At 60.7% G+C, this 14,793-nt stretch overlaps 1 protein-coding gene across 3 annotated transcripts in view; it reads right to left on the bottom strand.

The window, feature by feature from the left end:
* Positions 1 to 4,292: 4,292 nt before the first annotated feature.
* RGMA (repulsive guidance molecule BMP co-receptor a) overlaps positions 4,293 to 14,793 on the bottom strand; it is a 44,077-nt gene continuing 33,576 nt past the window's right edge. For all 3 annotated transcript variants that reach the window (XM_081831608.1, XM_081831610.1, XM_081831609.1), the window contains 2 exons: positions 14,038 to 14,552; positions 4,293 to 6,767 (listed from right to left, as the gene is read on the bottom strand). In XM_081831608.1, coding sequence (XP_081687734.1) covers positions 6,045 to 6,767; positions 14,038 to 14,552 — 1,238 coding nt within the window. In that variant the 3' untranslated portion in view covers positions 4,293 to 6,044. The remainder of the gene's footprint in view (positions 6,768 to 14,037; positions 14,553 to 14,793) is intronic.

Genomic DNA, 14,793 nt, shown 5'->3' with positions numbered 1-14,793 from the left:
ATTCAGCGTGGTGGGGCCGATTCCCCAGAGACAATGGGGGCCTCCATGGAATTAGAGGTCCTTAGACTCCTGCTTAGGGCGTGCAGGGTTCCCACCGACCCCTGGCCAGAACACGGAGCTTCTCCAGCCGAGGTGGGAGTTGGACAAAGAACTCTTCAATTGTTTCAAGAGTTGGACAAGTAAGGCTAATCAGACCAAAGAGACGTGATTTCTGGAGCATCCCTAAGAGATGAACCCATGGCACAAAGTAGGGTCCCTGCCCTTAGTGTCTGGTGGGAGACACCTACACGTGAGGCTAGAGGGTGGGACCGTCCCGATCTCAGTCAGCCTGGGAGCAGGCAGGGCCAGGGGCCTGCCTGGCGTGCTGGAGCTTTCCCCTGGACACCGGCTCAGGCAGTGAGCCCCCGACGGCGGTGTGACCCGGTGGGATGAGAAGGGGAGGGAGTGGATGCTTGTTGGGGTGTAAGGCTTGCTTGGGGCGTGCTCCCTATATTCTGTTATTTCTTGCACCAGTCTTCCCAAGCATCCCTGTGGGAGGGCCACCACCTTCCTTGTGCAGACAAGGATACTTAAGTCCCGGGTCACGCAGCCAGCAAGAGGCAAGTCCGGGAGTGGGACGAGCCTCCTTCTAGCCCATGGAGGCTCCCGCACACCAGCCAGTAGCTGTGGGGAGTCGATAACGCCCCTCCCAGGGGTTCCTTGCTATTCTTTGAATTTTCCGTTTTACAATTTTAATACCATTTTCCCCATCACGATCAGAACTTTGGTCCCTGCCTAATTTGGTATTTGGGGTAAGGCCCCATCTTGGGGAGCCCAGCTGTCCTTTTCCAAGCATATGGCCTGGGGTCCCCCTGAGGTGTGGGGCTCTGAGATTCTCTGCTGGAGCTTGGCCTTGGGACTAGCCACCAAGTGACATCTTCCAGTCTTACCAACCACAGCACTGCAACCAGCTTGTTCAAGGACAACACCTTCCCTTGGTTCTGGGAGTTCCTTTTATGAGCCCTGCGCTCTGTAAACATTTGCTCCTGGGAAGTGTACATCATTTAATTTGAATTTGAAAGACAATCCAGGGGCGCTTGGGTGGCTCAGTCTGTTGAGCATGTGACTCTTGGTTTAGGCTCAGGTCATGATCTCAGCCTCAGGGGATGGAGGCCCCCCCACTGGCTCCACGCTTAGTGGGGAGTCTGCCTGAGATTCGCTCTCTCCCTCTGCTCCTCCCTACGCTCAAAATAAAGAAATAAAATCTGTAATAATAATAATAATAATAATTAAAGACAACTCAGCTGCATGTGGTTTCCAATGTGTCCCAAAGTAAAATTTTGATTTTTGTGTCCCAAACGCGCCCCTCCGTGGCTCAGTGAGTGGCGCCACAGTTTACCCAGGCGCTCAGCACCCACCCCCGGTTCTCCCACTCGCAAACCCCGCCTGCAGCTCCAGCGTGTTATGCCCCGAAGTGGGTCATTCCTGGCACCTCCGGCACCCCCCCGCCCCCATCCCACTTCTGACTACGTGCCGGAGCGCCCGGCTTCCTCTTTCTCCCTGGAAGGATTCCACTAAAATCCAAGCTGGACACTTCCCGCCCCTGCCCACAGCGGCAAACGGCCTCCTCCGGCAGCTGGAACAAAACGTCACGTCCCCGTCCCTCGCTGGTGGGCCTGCGGTGCTCCCTCCGGCCGCTCGGCAGCCTCACCTGGACCCTGGTCCGTGCGCTCAGGCCGTCCAGCCCCATAGTTTCCTGCTGCCCCTCGAACGCAGCCGCTGGCGGGCCAGGCCCTCTGCCCAGAAAGGTCTCCGCCACTCTTTGCCTGGCTGGTCCCCCAAATGCATGCAGCTGATCTGCTCAGAGGTACCCCCCCCCCCTACACCGGACACCGCGGGATGAAAGCTCCTCCCCACCCTCCTCCAATCCGGGTGGGTCTCTCTCTCTCTCTGAGGAGCCCGCGTCCCTTTCCCCTGCGGTGCTTGTCCCCCGGGGACATCCGATCGTGTCACTGTGCACTGACCGGTCTCTCCAGCGAGCACGCAGGGCAGTCTGTCTGTCGGGACTCGGCCGGACGGCCCGAGCGCAGGCGGCCCGGAAGGAGTGTGCGCGTGAACGCAGAGCATGCGCCGTTGCCAAGGGAGGCGACCGCCACGTTGGGCGGCCTCGCGGTGCCGCTCGGGAGCCCACGTGCGCGGCAGTGTGTGAGCCTGAGCTCGCTGCATTTCTCTAATGACCTCGGGAGGGAGGGACTCATAATTCCGTGTTACAAACAAGGACTCCAAGGCTCCAAAAATCCAAAGGAGACCACACAGCTAGTGACGGGCAGAGCCAGTTTGGACGCCAAGCGGGCCTGCAGCCCGAGACCAAGTGCCGCGGCCCCCCCGCCCCGCTCCACGGGGCTCCCTGGCATCAGTGATGAGCCCCAGTCACGCCTGGCTCGGATGCGTCTCTGCCCAGGGCTCCCGGTGAGGGTTTTCACCCCAGAATTTGCCCCCTTCATCATGAATGACCCTCATGCATGTGTTGCTAGCAGACCTTTCCCTCCTGATGAATTCTGGTCGGCCACACAAAATCTCCAAGAGTTTCTGCCATACATCAGAGTGCTGGGGTGCAGCGAGGGGAGACGCACCTCCATCTGCTAATGCTTTTACCTCCAGGCCGGCTGGCCCGCACGCATCTCGCTGGCAGAGGAGGCTGCTCCAAACCCAGCCCGCAGTGCAAGCTGAAGCCACTTCTTGGGGATCATTTAGCTCAAGACTCCGTGTTCCATATTCATGATGAAATGCAAATTTCCATGTTCATGGGCGACTAGTAGCATGGTACTGGGAAAGAGTTCCAGCTGGTTAAGTTTAGGGTCCTGAACGAGTTCCAAACCAAGAATATTCTCTGGCAAGTGCCGTAGCATTTTCATCTGATGGTGAACGGGATTTTTTTTAGTTTCAATCCTGTGTGCCCTGGCTTCTCCATCCATCGGTTCTTCCGCGCTGGTCAAGTGCCAGAGACTCTGCTGCCTCCGTGGCGCCTCCCCCGTGAGTTATTCCAACCCGAGCTACTACTGAGAGAGAGACAGAGAGACAGAGAGGGAGAGGCCTACCGGTCCTGACAGTTGGGGCAACAGGAGAAGATGTGTAGGTATGTTCGGACTCATTTTGTCCCTTCCAGTCTGGTTCTTCCTGCCAGGGCCTGGAATCTCACGCTCCCTCTGGGAACCTGGGTTCTAGAAGGTTCTCCCTTCCTGCCTTTGACCTTCTTCTTCAGTTTGGATGGGTTACACGCTCACTCTCTGGATTCCTGCCCTCACTAGCCTTTCCGCTTACCCCCCTCCCAAGCTCTCAGGGTCTGTGTGGCCCTCTCCCCTCTCCTCCCACCCACCGCCTCACTCAACCCCTCCTGCTCTGGGGAAAACAGGGATACCAGCCCTGGCACACTCCCTGTGTGCCAGGCCCCGTCCTGAGTCCTTTACAGGAATTAACTCGCCGATTCTCCCAACAACCCTGTGGGATAGGCACTCCCCACCTTACAGAGGAGGAATCAGAGGCTCAAGAGAGGTTAAGTGACTTGCTCAAGGTCACAGGGCTAGGAAAGGGGAGAACCCCGGGATGTGGCCTGGCTTAACGGTGCTGCTATTCCCCCTTATGACATTTGGTGTTAAGAGCAGGCCCAGACAGGACAAAAAGGACCTCTTGGGTCCCTGCTAAGGACCCTAGGCAAATCAATTCATCTCTCCGAGCCTCTGTTTCTTTGTCTGTAAAATGGGCATGAATTTGTTCCTGACTCATTGCTTGGTTTTTAAAAGGTGAAATGTGATGACAGCTAGTAGGGAACCTGGCCCCAAGCAAGCCTTGATCCCCTCTGCAGAGCCATCACTCTGGCCCTGGGCTGTGTAAGCAGGGGACCTGTGGGGAGGGCAGTAGCCACAGTCCCAGCTCTAGGGTTCCTAGATTGATGGGGGCAGCCGACCCGGCATCATCCTGAGTCTGAGGCCAGCCCACTCAACCTCGTGCCCCCCACCCCCTTCATGTCCCTCTGCCATGTGGCCATCATCTGTCCCCAAAACTGTTCCAACCTCACTTGGAGCCCTCAAGCCCCATAAGGAGAAAAAGTAATTTTAGAGAAGTAGGGAGCTTGTGTTAAATGGCTTCACGCTCCACAAGCGTCCGCAACTCCCCTTCACGTGCGCACACACGTGGGCTAGCTATGCCCAGACGCACACACCGTAAGGGGCCCCCCCATCGAGGCCAACCCTCCACCCCTCCAAAGGAGCCAGTCTATTCAGAAAGCAAATTCCAACACGCAGTCCAAAAGAAAATAACAAAACAAAAAAACCCCCAAACTTTACTTGCATTTAGCCGTTAATAAATAATTTACAATATGTACATGCGGTGACACTCTACACAGGTCGCAGACACAAGGACGCAGTGAGGGGTCCCCACTTCCAAGCAGAACGCAATCAAACACAACCAAAATAAAGTGCTTCACTTTTTACTTCCAACACAGGGACCATCTAAAAACCAGCAGGGCGGGCCGGGGCCGAGCCTCCTACCTGCCTGCCCTGGGGTCGGGCAGAGAAAGGGGACCTCTTGGAGGGGAGGCGGGGAGCCTCCTGCGCCAGTGTATGAGAGGTCCCTGGGGAACAGCAGAAGGGCTGCCCCGAGACCGAAGGGCCAGGACAGTGCGGGGGCTGTGGGAACCAGCCTCCTGCCCCTTTTGGGGGTGGAGCCTGGCCCGGTGTTGGTCCCTGGGTTCTCTGGGACAGCAGCAGAGGCGGGACTGGTTTGGGGCTCCTCGGATGGGCAGCCCGGGCTGGCAGGAGGTGGGCGCCAGGGCTCTCGGCGGCAAGCCCCCCTCTCCTGGCTGTGTGGCCACGGGCTTAAGGGAGGGGACTCGAGGGATGAGACCAGCCAGGGATGCTCAGGGCTGAGAAGCTTGCAGACCCTGCTCCTCTCCTCAGCCTGCAGACGTGGGTGGACAGGTGGGGAGCGGGGCTCTGGGGGGCAGGTGAGGGGAACGAAGAGGATCAGGGCAGGCCAGCTGGCCCTGTCCACTGCGCCTCCTGCCCACGCCCTGCGGCCCAAGCTCCCCTTCCCCGGGGGCTCTTGCCACCTGCCGGAAAGAAGGGGACAGAAAGCAAGGGGTACTTCTGTTTAGACATTTAGAAATGAGGACATGACCTCCTAAGCACAGGAGGGGACTGGGGGGCGGGGAGGGAAGGAGCCCGAGAAGAGCATCGGAGCCTGTGAGTGGCGTTGCTCAGACCTCGTGCTGACAGCCCCTGCTGGCCCAGCTGCGGGCTTGGAGGCAGGGACCCACAGCAGGGACCCGGAGCAGGGACCCGGCAGCCAGACTGCACGCAGGAGTCTCCTCGGCTCACAGGCAGGCCATGGCAGGAAGGCACCAGGCGGGCACAACCTTTGGGTCAAAGGATGACAATTTGCTAAAGATGCCGAGCAGCCCCCCAGAGTCGTCCTAAGGCCCGAGGGGAAAGGAGGCCCCGCCTGGGGGGGGGGGTCCAGCCTCTCGGATGCCTCAGCCCCTCAGCTTAGTGTGTGCGAGTGTGCTCGTGTGTGTGTGCGTGTGGCGGGCACGGGCAGCGGTCGGCTGGGCCTGTTTCAGTGCATTGCAGGGGCGGGGGGTGGGGAGGAGCTCGACTCTGATCAATCCCAGTGTCTCTGGCAGGGCAGGGGTGGGGGGCTTCGGCCTGAGGGGCTCTGTTTTGCACATTCACACTGCGGGGCGGGTGGAGGGGAGCGGCTCCCCCCCTCACACAGCTCAACTGTCACAAACATCACAGCACCAGTCACCACGACCTCTCAAGGGCCCCTGACGGAGGGGGCGGGGTGGGGGGGGAGAGGCCACCCCCTGCCCCAGCCCTTGCCAGCACACAGCCCAGGGCAGCTCTGAGGTAACCGTCCGCAGCCCGCCGGCCAGTGGCTGCCTCCTCTCCTGACCCCTGCAGACCCTGCAGGGCCGTCCCCTCCCCCCAGCCCCCGTGCCCCCCGACGGCCCCAGCCCTCCTGCAGCCGCCCACCAGCTCAGGGACGGGCAGCCGCCCCTCTCTGCCCTACGCGGCCACAGCCTCCAGGAAGGCGGGGAGCAGGGCGAGGAGCAACAGGCTGCCCAGGAGGGGCCGGGGGGTGGGGGGCAGCTCTGCGGCGGCCGCCCGGCCCGGCGGCTCCCGAGTCCTCTCATACAGGTGCAGCCTGTCTTTGTTGGAGTGCAGCATCTTGACGTCCTCCAGGGCGTAGTAGGCGGCCAGCGTGAAGTTCACGTCGCCCGTGGTGAGCAGGTCGAAGACGCAGGCCTGGTAGTAGAGGTCCTCCACGGGCAGCTTCTCCTTGCACTTGGCCACGGCCGTCTCGTACGGGAAGGTGTCCGGGGCCGCGGGCGCGGGGCTGGCGGCCTCTGGCCTGTGGGGGCCGGGGCCCTCGGCGTTGGCGCGGAAGGCCTGGAAGTCGATCTGCTGGTTGAGGGGGCAGCCCCGCAGGCAGAGGTAGAGGCCCTGGCTGTCCCGGTCCTCCACGGCGTTGACCACCTCCTCGGGCATGCGGACCGCGAACGTCAGGTAGCGGCCCACCTGGCGCACCACGATGGTGGTGCCGATGTACTTGGCCTGGATCTCCACGTGCTGGCCTGACACCTTCTCCGTGATCTTCAGGCTGTTGGCCCCGTGCTTGTCCCCACCGTTCTTGGAGCCGTCGGCGAAGGCGGCGGGGAGCTCGTCCATCTCCGCCTGGTACACCTTCTGGTCCACGCACTCCTGGAAGTTCTTGAAGATGATGGTGAGCTGGGGGGAGGAGGGGGAAGGGGGTGGGGAGAGGGGGTTAGCGGTGCCGAGATGGTGGTGCGGGGGAGGCCCAGCCCATGCTGGCAGTGCTGGGGACAGGAGGAGCCCCCATGATGCCCCAAGCCGTCCCTCCCCATTTTGGTCACCTTTTGGTGCCACCTGCATTATTATGCACTTAATTTTTTTCTTTAAAACAACTTGTTTTACTCTAGGACAAAGGGGAAAAAAGGAGAGAGAGACAAACCAAGAGACAGACTCTTAACTATAGAGGACAAACTGATGGTTCCCAGAGGGGAGGTGGGTGTGGGGGGAGGGGTGGGGGAAACAGGTGATAGGGATGAAGAGCACGCTTATCCTGATGAGTACTGAGTAATGTATGGAATTGCTGAGTCCCTATATTGTACGGCTGAAATTAATATTACACTGTATGTGAACTATACTGGAATTAAAAACTTAGTAAAAAAAAAAAACCAACTTGTTTTATTGAAAACAAAAAACAAAAACAAAAGCAAAAAAAACCGGACTTAGAATGCGAACTTTAAATCACTCCCCTAAATAGAAAACCAGCTCATTTACTATATATAGAGGTGGACCATAAAAAGAAAAGCACAGCTAATTAAAAATAAAACTTCATTATCTATTATAGGAGGCTGAGTAATGGCCCCCAAGATATCAGGCCCTAATTCCTGGAACCAGCGAATGTTACCTTCTATGCAAAAGAGACCTCGCGGAGGTGATTAGGTTAAGGACACTGAGACGGCCAAGTTATCCAGGATTAGCTGGATGGGCCCTAAATAGAATCACGCGTGTCCTCCTAAGATGGAGGCAGGGGGAGAGGGGACCATCGAAGAGGGGAAGGCTCTTTCCACAGAGGCAGAGACCGGAGTGGGGGTGCCCATAGCCCAGGGATGCTGGCAACCACCAGAGCCTGGGAGAGGCGCTGAACGGTTTTCTCCTGGGAGCCTCCAGAAGGACGGACCCTCCTAACGCCTTCGTGTTAGCCCTGAAAGACTCATTTCAGATTTCTCACCTCCAGAATACAAGACCAGACATTTCTGCTTGTTGGAAACCCTGAATTTGTGGTGGTTGTTACAGCAGCGACAGGCAACTAAGCTGGTCCCCAACCGTCTCACGTGATCTCTCAAGCCGCCCGCGGACCTGCCGCCAGATGCCTTCCAAAGGGCCGTCAGCCACTGGCTGAGCGTAACGGCAGGTGGATGAGGACAGACTCAGGCTCACAGAGAGAACGGACAGGCCGAGGCCTGCAGAGGCCACTGTGGCGGGGCTGCCCTGAAGGGTCACCCAGCCAGGCCTCGGAGGTGAGCAGGGGGAAGAAGGAGAGGAGGGCACCAGTCAGAGAAAGGAAGACGGGGGGCGGGTGGGGGCTCCAGGGTGAGCACGCAACCCCCACGAGGGCAGCAGGGGGGCCCATGTCTGGTGGTGCCTGCAGCCGGGGATGAGGGGCTGCACCAAGCTGCTGGAGGAGAAGCAGATGATGGGGGGCTCCACAAGTAACCGTCCTCCTGAGAACCACAGACGCAGGCGCGGTTGCTGCATCTTCTAGTCCTGTGGGGCGCTGCAGGGGAGGATGACATGACCTCCCATTCAGAGTGGAGAAGAGTCAGGCTCAGATCAAGGGACTCGCCCAAGGTCACACAGCCAGCAAGAGGTAGAACGGCTTTAGTCTCTTGGTTTCCAGCCCCTGGGCTCTTTTCGGCCACAAGCCCCCAGGGTGGGAGGCCTGGGAGAAGGATGGAGACAAACAGCCTGGGGAGCGAGCATTTCCCCTTGTTATCCTGGCTGAAGGGCCAGGCTGCTCTTTCCCTCCATAATCCTAACTAGGAAGATTGCATGGGCTGGAGACAGGAGTCCAATCTGGGAGAGAAACCACCACCCCTCCTTCATTCCTATGCCCAGGTGCCAACTTTTTACCACCGGTGGCTTGAAGACCCCTGCCCCCTGAACCGAGGGTAGCTGGAACCTGAACTCCGGCCCAAGGCCAGGGAGGGAGGCCGGGTCATGGGGCAGGAGGGCACCCAGGCCTTTTGGGGCCCCCTGCTAAGCCCCCACCCCTAACCTGCGCATTGCCCTCACCCCCCTGGGCCACCAGTCCTAGAACTTGTCCCCTGTCCCCAGGAGGGGAGAGGCCCAGCCAGCTGTGTAATGGGATCCCTGAGGGGGCCCCGGATGTCCTGGCCGTGGCTGAATTTTGTGCTTGGGCGCCCAGGCCACAACGAAGGCCTAGCAAGCAGGTCCTACGGGCAGGGGGAGGCAGGAGAGCTGTGAAGGACCTCAGCTCAGGCCCAGGGTCTGGAGAGGCCGGGCCACAGGCCAGGCAGTGTGGCTACAGTTTGGGAGGTGGCGGGGGAATGGTGGCGGCGGCCAGGGGCACAGACAGGAGGCCGAGGGGGAAGCAGGCAGGGAGCGGCCTCAGCCTGGAGCCTCAGGAGCAGAGCTGAAGTTCTAGGCTGAGCCGAACCAACAGGGTATCGAGGGCCCGGCTGGAGGTGTCCAGGCTGTCTCATCACTGCTCACACTGGTGAAGCATACGGGTGACTGGGCCGGGAGTGCACGAGGGGCCTGAACCTTCAGAGAGAAACTCCTCTCCCCCAACCCCAGCCCGATACTCAGAAAGCTGAGGATGAGAGGCAGGCCGCGGTTGGGAATTTCGGGGACTCCAGACTCTTGGGCCTTTGTGGGCCCCCTCCTCCAACACAAATATTAAAATTACATTTTGTGACCACACTGGTGTCAAGACTAATACAGTCGAGGTTGGATGATGCTGACTTTTCCTTCTGACTTGAAAACGAATGAAAGCTTTTTCGTGGGTCCCTGGATGCCTTGGGGCCCCTGGCGCTGTGCCTGTTGGGGCCCGGCGAATGGTCAGGATGGACGGGGACACATTCTGCTGTCCACACGGGACACAAGGAGGGGCTGGTGCTCCGAAGCTGGAGGCCGGGGGGCCTGCCAGAGTCCAGGCCCGGGGTAGGCACGGCGTCTTGGGCACCGGACTCCGTGTCCCCATGCCTCCCTGGGAGGCCCCTGCCCAGTCCTGCGAAGCGGTGCACCCCAGGTTTGCTGTGGGATGTCACAGGTGGCTGCAGCCCCCCCATCCCGCTTGGAGCCCTACCCATCGGACCCCAGGAGCCTGCCGCTGCCCTGCCATCCCTGGCCGACAAAAATGCCCACTTCCTAGCTCCACCTCCTGCTGCTTCCTTCTCTCGATCCCACGGCGCCCGCCCCGATGTGGAGGCTGCCTGTGGGGGGCCGGGAGGTGCAGCCAGGGTGGTCTGGGCAGTGGGTGGTCCTGCCATTGGGGGGCGAGCGACGGGGGGCTCCGGTGTCCCTGCCTGGTGTGCCGGGGAGCAGGGGGGTGGGGGTGGGGGGCTGCTGGTTTCCAAGTGCTATCCGTCTCCTGGAACAGGAAAAGCTGGTTTCCCTCTAACAGTCATCTCTCGTGGAGACAGGCTCCTGGAAGGCTGACAGCCTGCTAGACTCTTCTTGGCACCAGCGCCAGGGACTCCACCACAAGTCACAGCATGAAGGGGCCTGTCGAGAGCCGGGCGGCTCGCTGCTAGCTCGGCCACGGGTACGGCTGCCACTCCTGTCTTGGCCGCCCCCCTTCCCAGGGGGGCCCGAGGCCCTCCACTGCGCCAGGCCCGGCGCTAGGGGCTGTACCCACACAAGGCGGGCAAAGAGTCTGAGAGCCTTGTCCTCAAGGAGCTCACCCTCCAGGGGGCGACAGACCAAGGAGACGAGTTAGGCGGTGGGACGGATGGTGAGTTCTAGGCAGAACCAGCACAAGGGAGAGGGGAGGAAGGCAGAGGCGCGAGCTCCTCCTCTTCCGGAGCCTCGGTTTTCTCATCTGTACAATGGGGGTGCTCCCAGCACAGCTGGAGGGAGGGTGGTGGAGCTGGGGGCTGAGCACAGAAGGAAGTCCCATGGTGGCAGGAGGCTGGCTAAAACGTCAGCTTGGGCCGGCAAACACGGCATCGCGGCCACCTTCGAGATCGGAGGGATGGGCCAGGCTGGATATTGCTGGGGTCCCAGGAAACGAGCCAAGGCCCCTCGGGGTGAGGGGAGGGCCGAGGGCAGTGGGCTCAGGTGGGCAGAAGAGCCTGGCAGAGGGCTCTTGGGGGGAGGCACAAAAACCCCCTCAGAGATAACAGCCCCTTGACTTCTTGTGCTTCCCCTGAGGCTCCAGGCTGCCCTCCCGTCCCCGTCCCTCCGCCAGTCTTCTGGCCCCGTCCTTCTGAGCCAAGCTCTGCAAAGGACTTGGGGGAGGCCCTCCCCAGTGCTCTGGGCAGAGCATCCTGCACCCACCCCAAGGCCCCCCTTGCCTGCTTTGGTCCTCCATGATCAGCCTGGGAGTGGCCACAAGGGAGGAAGCCCCCCGCACAGAGGCTGACACCAAAGTGGTGTTTCGTCAACGTCTGCGGAATCAACGAATGAACAAAACTGACGCACCTGCGCACCAGAGGCCCAAGAGAACAGGTGTGGGCAGGCCAAGGGCGCTGGAGAGCAGAGACTGGTGTCTCTCACCCGGGTAACCCGGTCTGCTTGGGGGCCTGAGACCGACTTGGCCACAGACACGGACCCTGTCATGGCTGGGTCTCCGGGGGGCCCAGCCTCGTGTTGCCTCCTGGCTGGTGAGGAGGTAGCAGAAGGCTGTGGGGCTCTCAGCCTGCTGGGGAGACTGAGGTGACCCTAGGTCACAGCAGAGAGGGGCTGGGTTGGTCAAGCTCTGGTGGGGAGCCCCCTACTCTCTGGAGCCTCCATGCTGGGATAGGAAGAGCAGTGCTCCCATCCCTGACTGGGCACTTCTGCCCAATGCCTGGGAGCCTGGAGCCGAGTGGGCCTTTGAAGAACACTGTCAAGTGCCTGGATCATTAATCTATGTGGTTTGGGGACAGCATCGCTGGGCTCAGGGTCCCAGGCTGTGCCTGGGAAGAGCTGAGTGTGGTATCCAGGGGTTCTAAGCCCGGGCATGTCACCCCAGCCTGCGGGACCTGACGGCACGTGGCCTAAAGGCTCTTGGCCCCCCCTGCCGCCTTGCCGGTCACAAACCACAATTCCTCCCAGGTCTGTGCTTGGCTCTGTTATCACATCTGGTGCTCACACCAGCCTGGGTTAGGAGGGGCCGGGCTTCTGAGGTCCACGTCGCTCTCATATCCTCAGACTTCCCTGTGTGCCCCTGCCAGGGTGGGACGGGGAGGCGGGGTTCCCTCCCGCAGTCTATTTGCTGCCGGATTTAGAAGCTGTAGCCTCAGGCTCCCGGCGTTCATTTATCTTGGCTCTAAGGAAGGAGGGAGGTGGGTAGGTGGAGAGGCCCCAGGGAAGGCGGCTGGGTCCTTGACGAGGGCCCCCCCTCATTCTGCGGAGGGCTGAGAGGGTGGCCAGGCTGGAGAGAGTGCTGGCCGTAATTCTGCCGCCCACCAGGCTGCACAGCCTGGTGCCAAGGGCCTGCTAGGGGGTCCACAGGGCAAAGACCCACTTGTTTCTTATCCTGCAGCTGGGCCCAGAAAGAGACCCTCTGGAGGCATGCGGGGGCCACCAGGGCAGAGGGAGATGGCGGGAATCTTCCCGACTGCCAGGTCACCTCGCTGTCCTCCTGTGGGACGTGGAGGGACAGGAAGGAACAGAAACGCCCTTTGTGGACCAGCCTGGCGCTGCCCAACGTGTCGCTTTGCAACGTGCTTTTCCTAGGAAAACAGACCCACTGCCAATCCGGAACCCCCCGGGGGCTCTGGTGGGCCAGGCCTTGAGGTGGCACATGGGTCCCCATCCCCTGCACTCTGAGAGCCCACCAGCCTCCTGGCCTTGAGGCTGCTCCTTCTGGCTGAGGTCTGAATAGGAGGTCACGGGAGACCCTCCTGGAAGCACGTAGGGGAGGGAGAAGATGGGGGTGTCCAAGTGCCTGGGCCACGGGCCACATCCGTGGCTGCCTCTGGCTGTGGCCCTGTGAGCAGGACTTGAGTCCTGCCACCCAGAGACTGAGGCCTTCTGGGGTCAGAAGATAACCGGCTCTCTGTGGCCTCTGGGGTGCCAGAAGGGGACAGCCACTCATGGCCAATGAGAACATGCCCATCTACAGAGCCACCCGGCCCAGGTCAAATGCTAGCTCAGCGTTCCCAGCCCACTGCACTTTGGGCAGAGAGGCACATCCCACTTTGGGGATGCGTCAAAGGGAGCTGCCCCAGCCAGGCAGCGCTGGCCTGAGGGAGGAGGGAAAGCTGCATGGGTGGCCCCTGGGATGCTCAGTAAGCTGCTTCTCTATCCGGGCTTGTTCCATCTCCCCGTGTTCCCAGACACCACAGCCGCTCTGCCTTGGGGCTGCTACCTCTCCGTATAGGCATGGGGCAAAGAAAGGGCAGGACGGTAGCCTGCTGACCCCATCAGCATCCTAGAGCCCTGGCCTCTAAGCCGGGGTCCCTAACCCCATCCATGCCAGAATCACTTGGGGCTTTAAAACACACACACACACACACACACGCCCACCCAGAGATCTGGTGTCATACCAGCCTGGTGGGGGCCCGGAATCACTATCTTCTAAAATCTGTTCAGTTTGTAAAGGTGCGAACGTGAGAACCCCTGGGCAGGACCGCTGTCACCTCCAGGAATGCTGGGTCCCCGTGTCCAGGACGGTCGGAGTTCTCCCTCCCTGCGGGCAGTGATGGAGACACACCCGCACAGAGGCTTCTCTTTTATCAGGATTTAATACTGGAGTTCTACCAAAATGCAGTTTGAGGGCAAGAAATAGTCCAAAAGCCTGAAGCCTAGTGCTCTGGGCCGTGTTTCTCCTTTACACCTGGACCCGGCGTTTGCCCAGGTCCGCAAGCACACACACGCGCATGCACACAACCGGAACTCAGCTCCCTGAAGTGTGTACCCTTCCCACGTACAACGCACTGGCAACCTGCCTTTCCTATCAGTGTTTGGTCAGGCCAGCCTGTTCTACCCTGGCCAATTAAAAAAAAAAAAAAAAAAGTGACATGCTTTTGCTGGGTTCTGACCTCAGAAAACTGATTCCACAAACCCCTAGCAGGCAGCATCCAGCATTTGAGAAACATCACACTCTCGGCAACGTGAAGAGGTGGTTCCCGGTCGGTTGAGCTCATGACAAAGACCCTCTAGAACATTTCCTTTGTAAACAATCAGCCCATTTACTGGAAATAAGAACATGGTGGGGGGGGGGGTGGTGGTTGCAGGCGGTGTCTGGCTCTGGGCCCCGGTGACAGCAGGGCCGCCCAAGCCTCAGTCTCCCCCTTACCTTGCTGGTGGCGGTGGCGGCCGAGCCGGGCAGCACAGGTGTGTTGGTGACCTGCACGTTCAGGTAATTATTGTCGATGAGAGGCCAGGCGCCCTGCACCTTGCAGGTCTGGAAGCGGTCTGTGAAAGTCCTGAGGTGCGGGTCCCCGAAGAGGCCGCAGTGCGTGTAGTTGGGGGCCGCCGAGTGCTTGTGGAAGCTCTTCTCGTAGTGGCAGATCTCGGGGCTGTCGGAGCGCTCCTGGCTGTCGCCCGGCGGCGGCAGGGTGCGCAGGCGCGGCTGCGACGTGGGGCCATCCTTGGAGCAGTTGTACTGGCTCATGAGGTCCTCGATGCCATGGACGGCCGAGTGGTAGGCCAGGTCGCCCCGGCAGGTGCGGGCCGTGCGCCGCGTGCACAGGGCGTAGGTGCGCAGCGCGGCGCAGAACTCGGGGGCGTCGTCCGAGGCCGGGGAGTGGCTGCCCGCCGTGGCGCTCCAGAACTCAGAGTTGCACTTGAGGATCTTGCACGGGGACACGGCTGGCGGGGGGCGGGGGGGGAAGGAAGGGACACGTGTCAAGGCCGGCCGGCGGGCTCCCGCCTCCTCTGCCCCGCGGACCGGCGCCGCGGGCACACGGCCCGGGACCTCTCTTCCCAGACGCGCCACCCGCGCTGCACGTTCGCGCCCCGATGGCCAATCATCCCCGCCGGTGGGCGTGCGGGGCGGAACCTGCCCATCCCAGCCTTCCTCCGGCCTGGGGTGACCCCAAGGGGCCAGGCG

The sequence above is a fragment of the Leptonychotes weddellii genome, chromosome 9, assembly GCF_054177405.1.
Source record: "Leptonychotes weddellii isolate Sample4059 chromosome 9, ASM5417740v2, whole genome shotgun sequence".
In the NCBI taxonomy this organism is placed as follows: Eukaryota; Metazoa; Chordata; class Mammalia; order Carnivora; family Phocidae; genus Leptonychotes; species Leptonychotes weddellii.
Note: the sequence above shows the minus strand (reverse complement) of the source record. Positions and strands in the feature narration are given on the sequence as shown.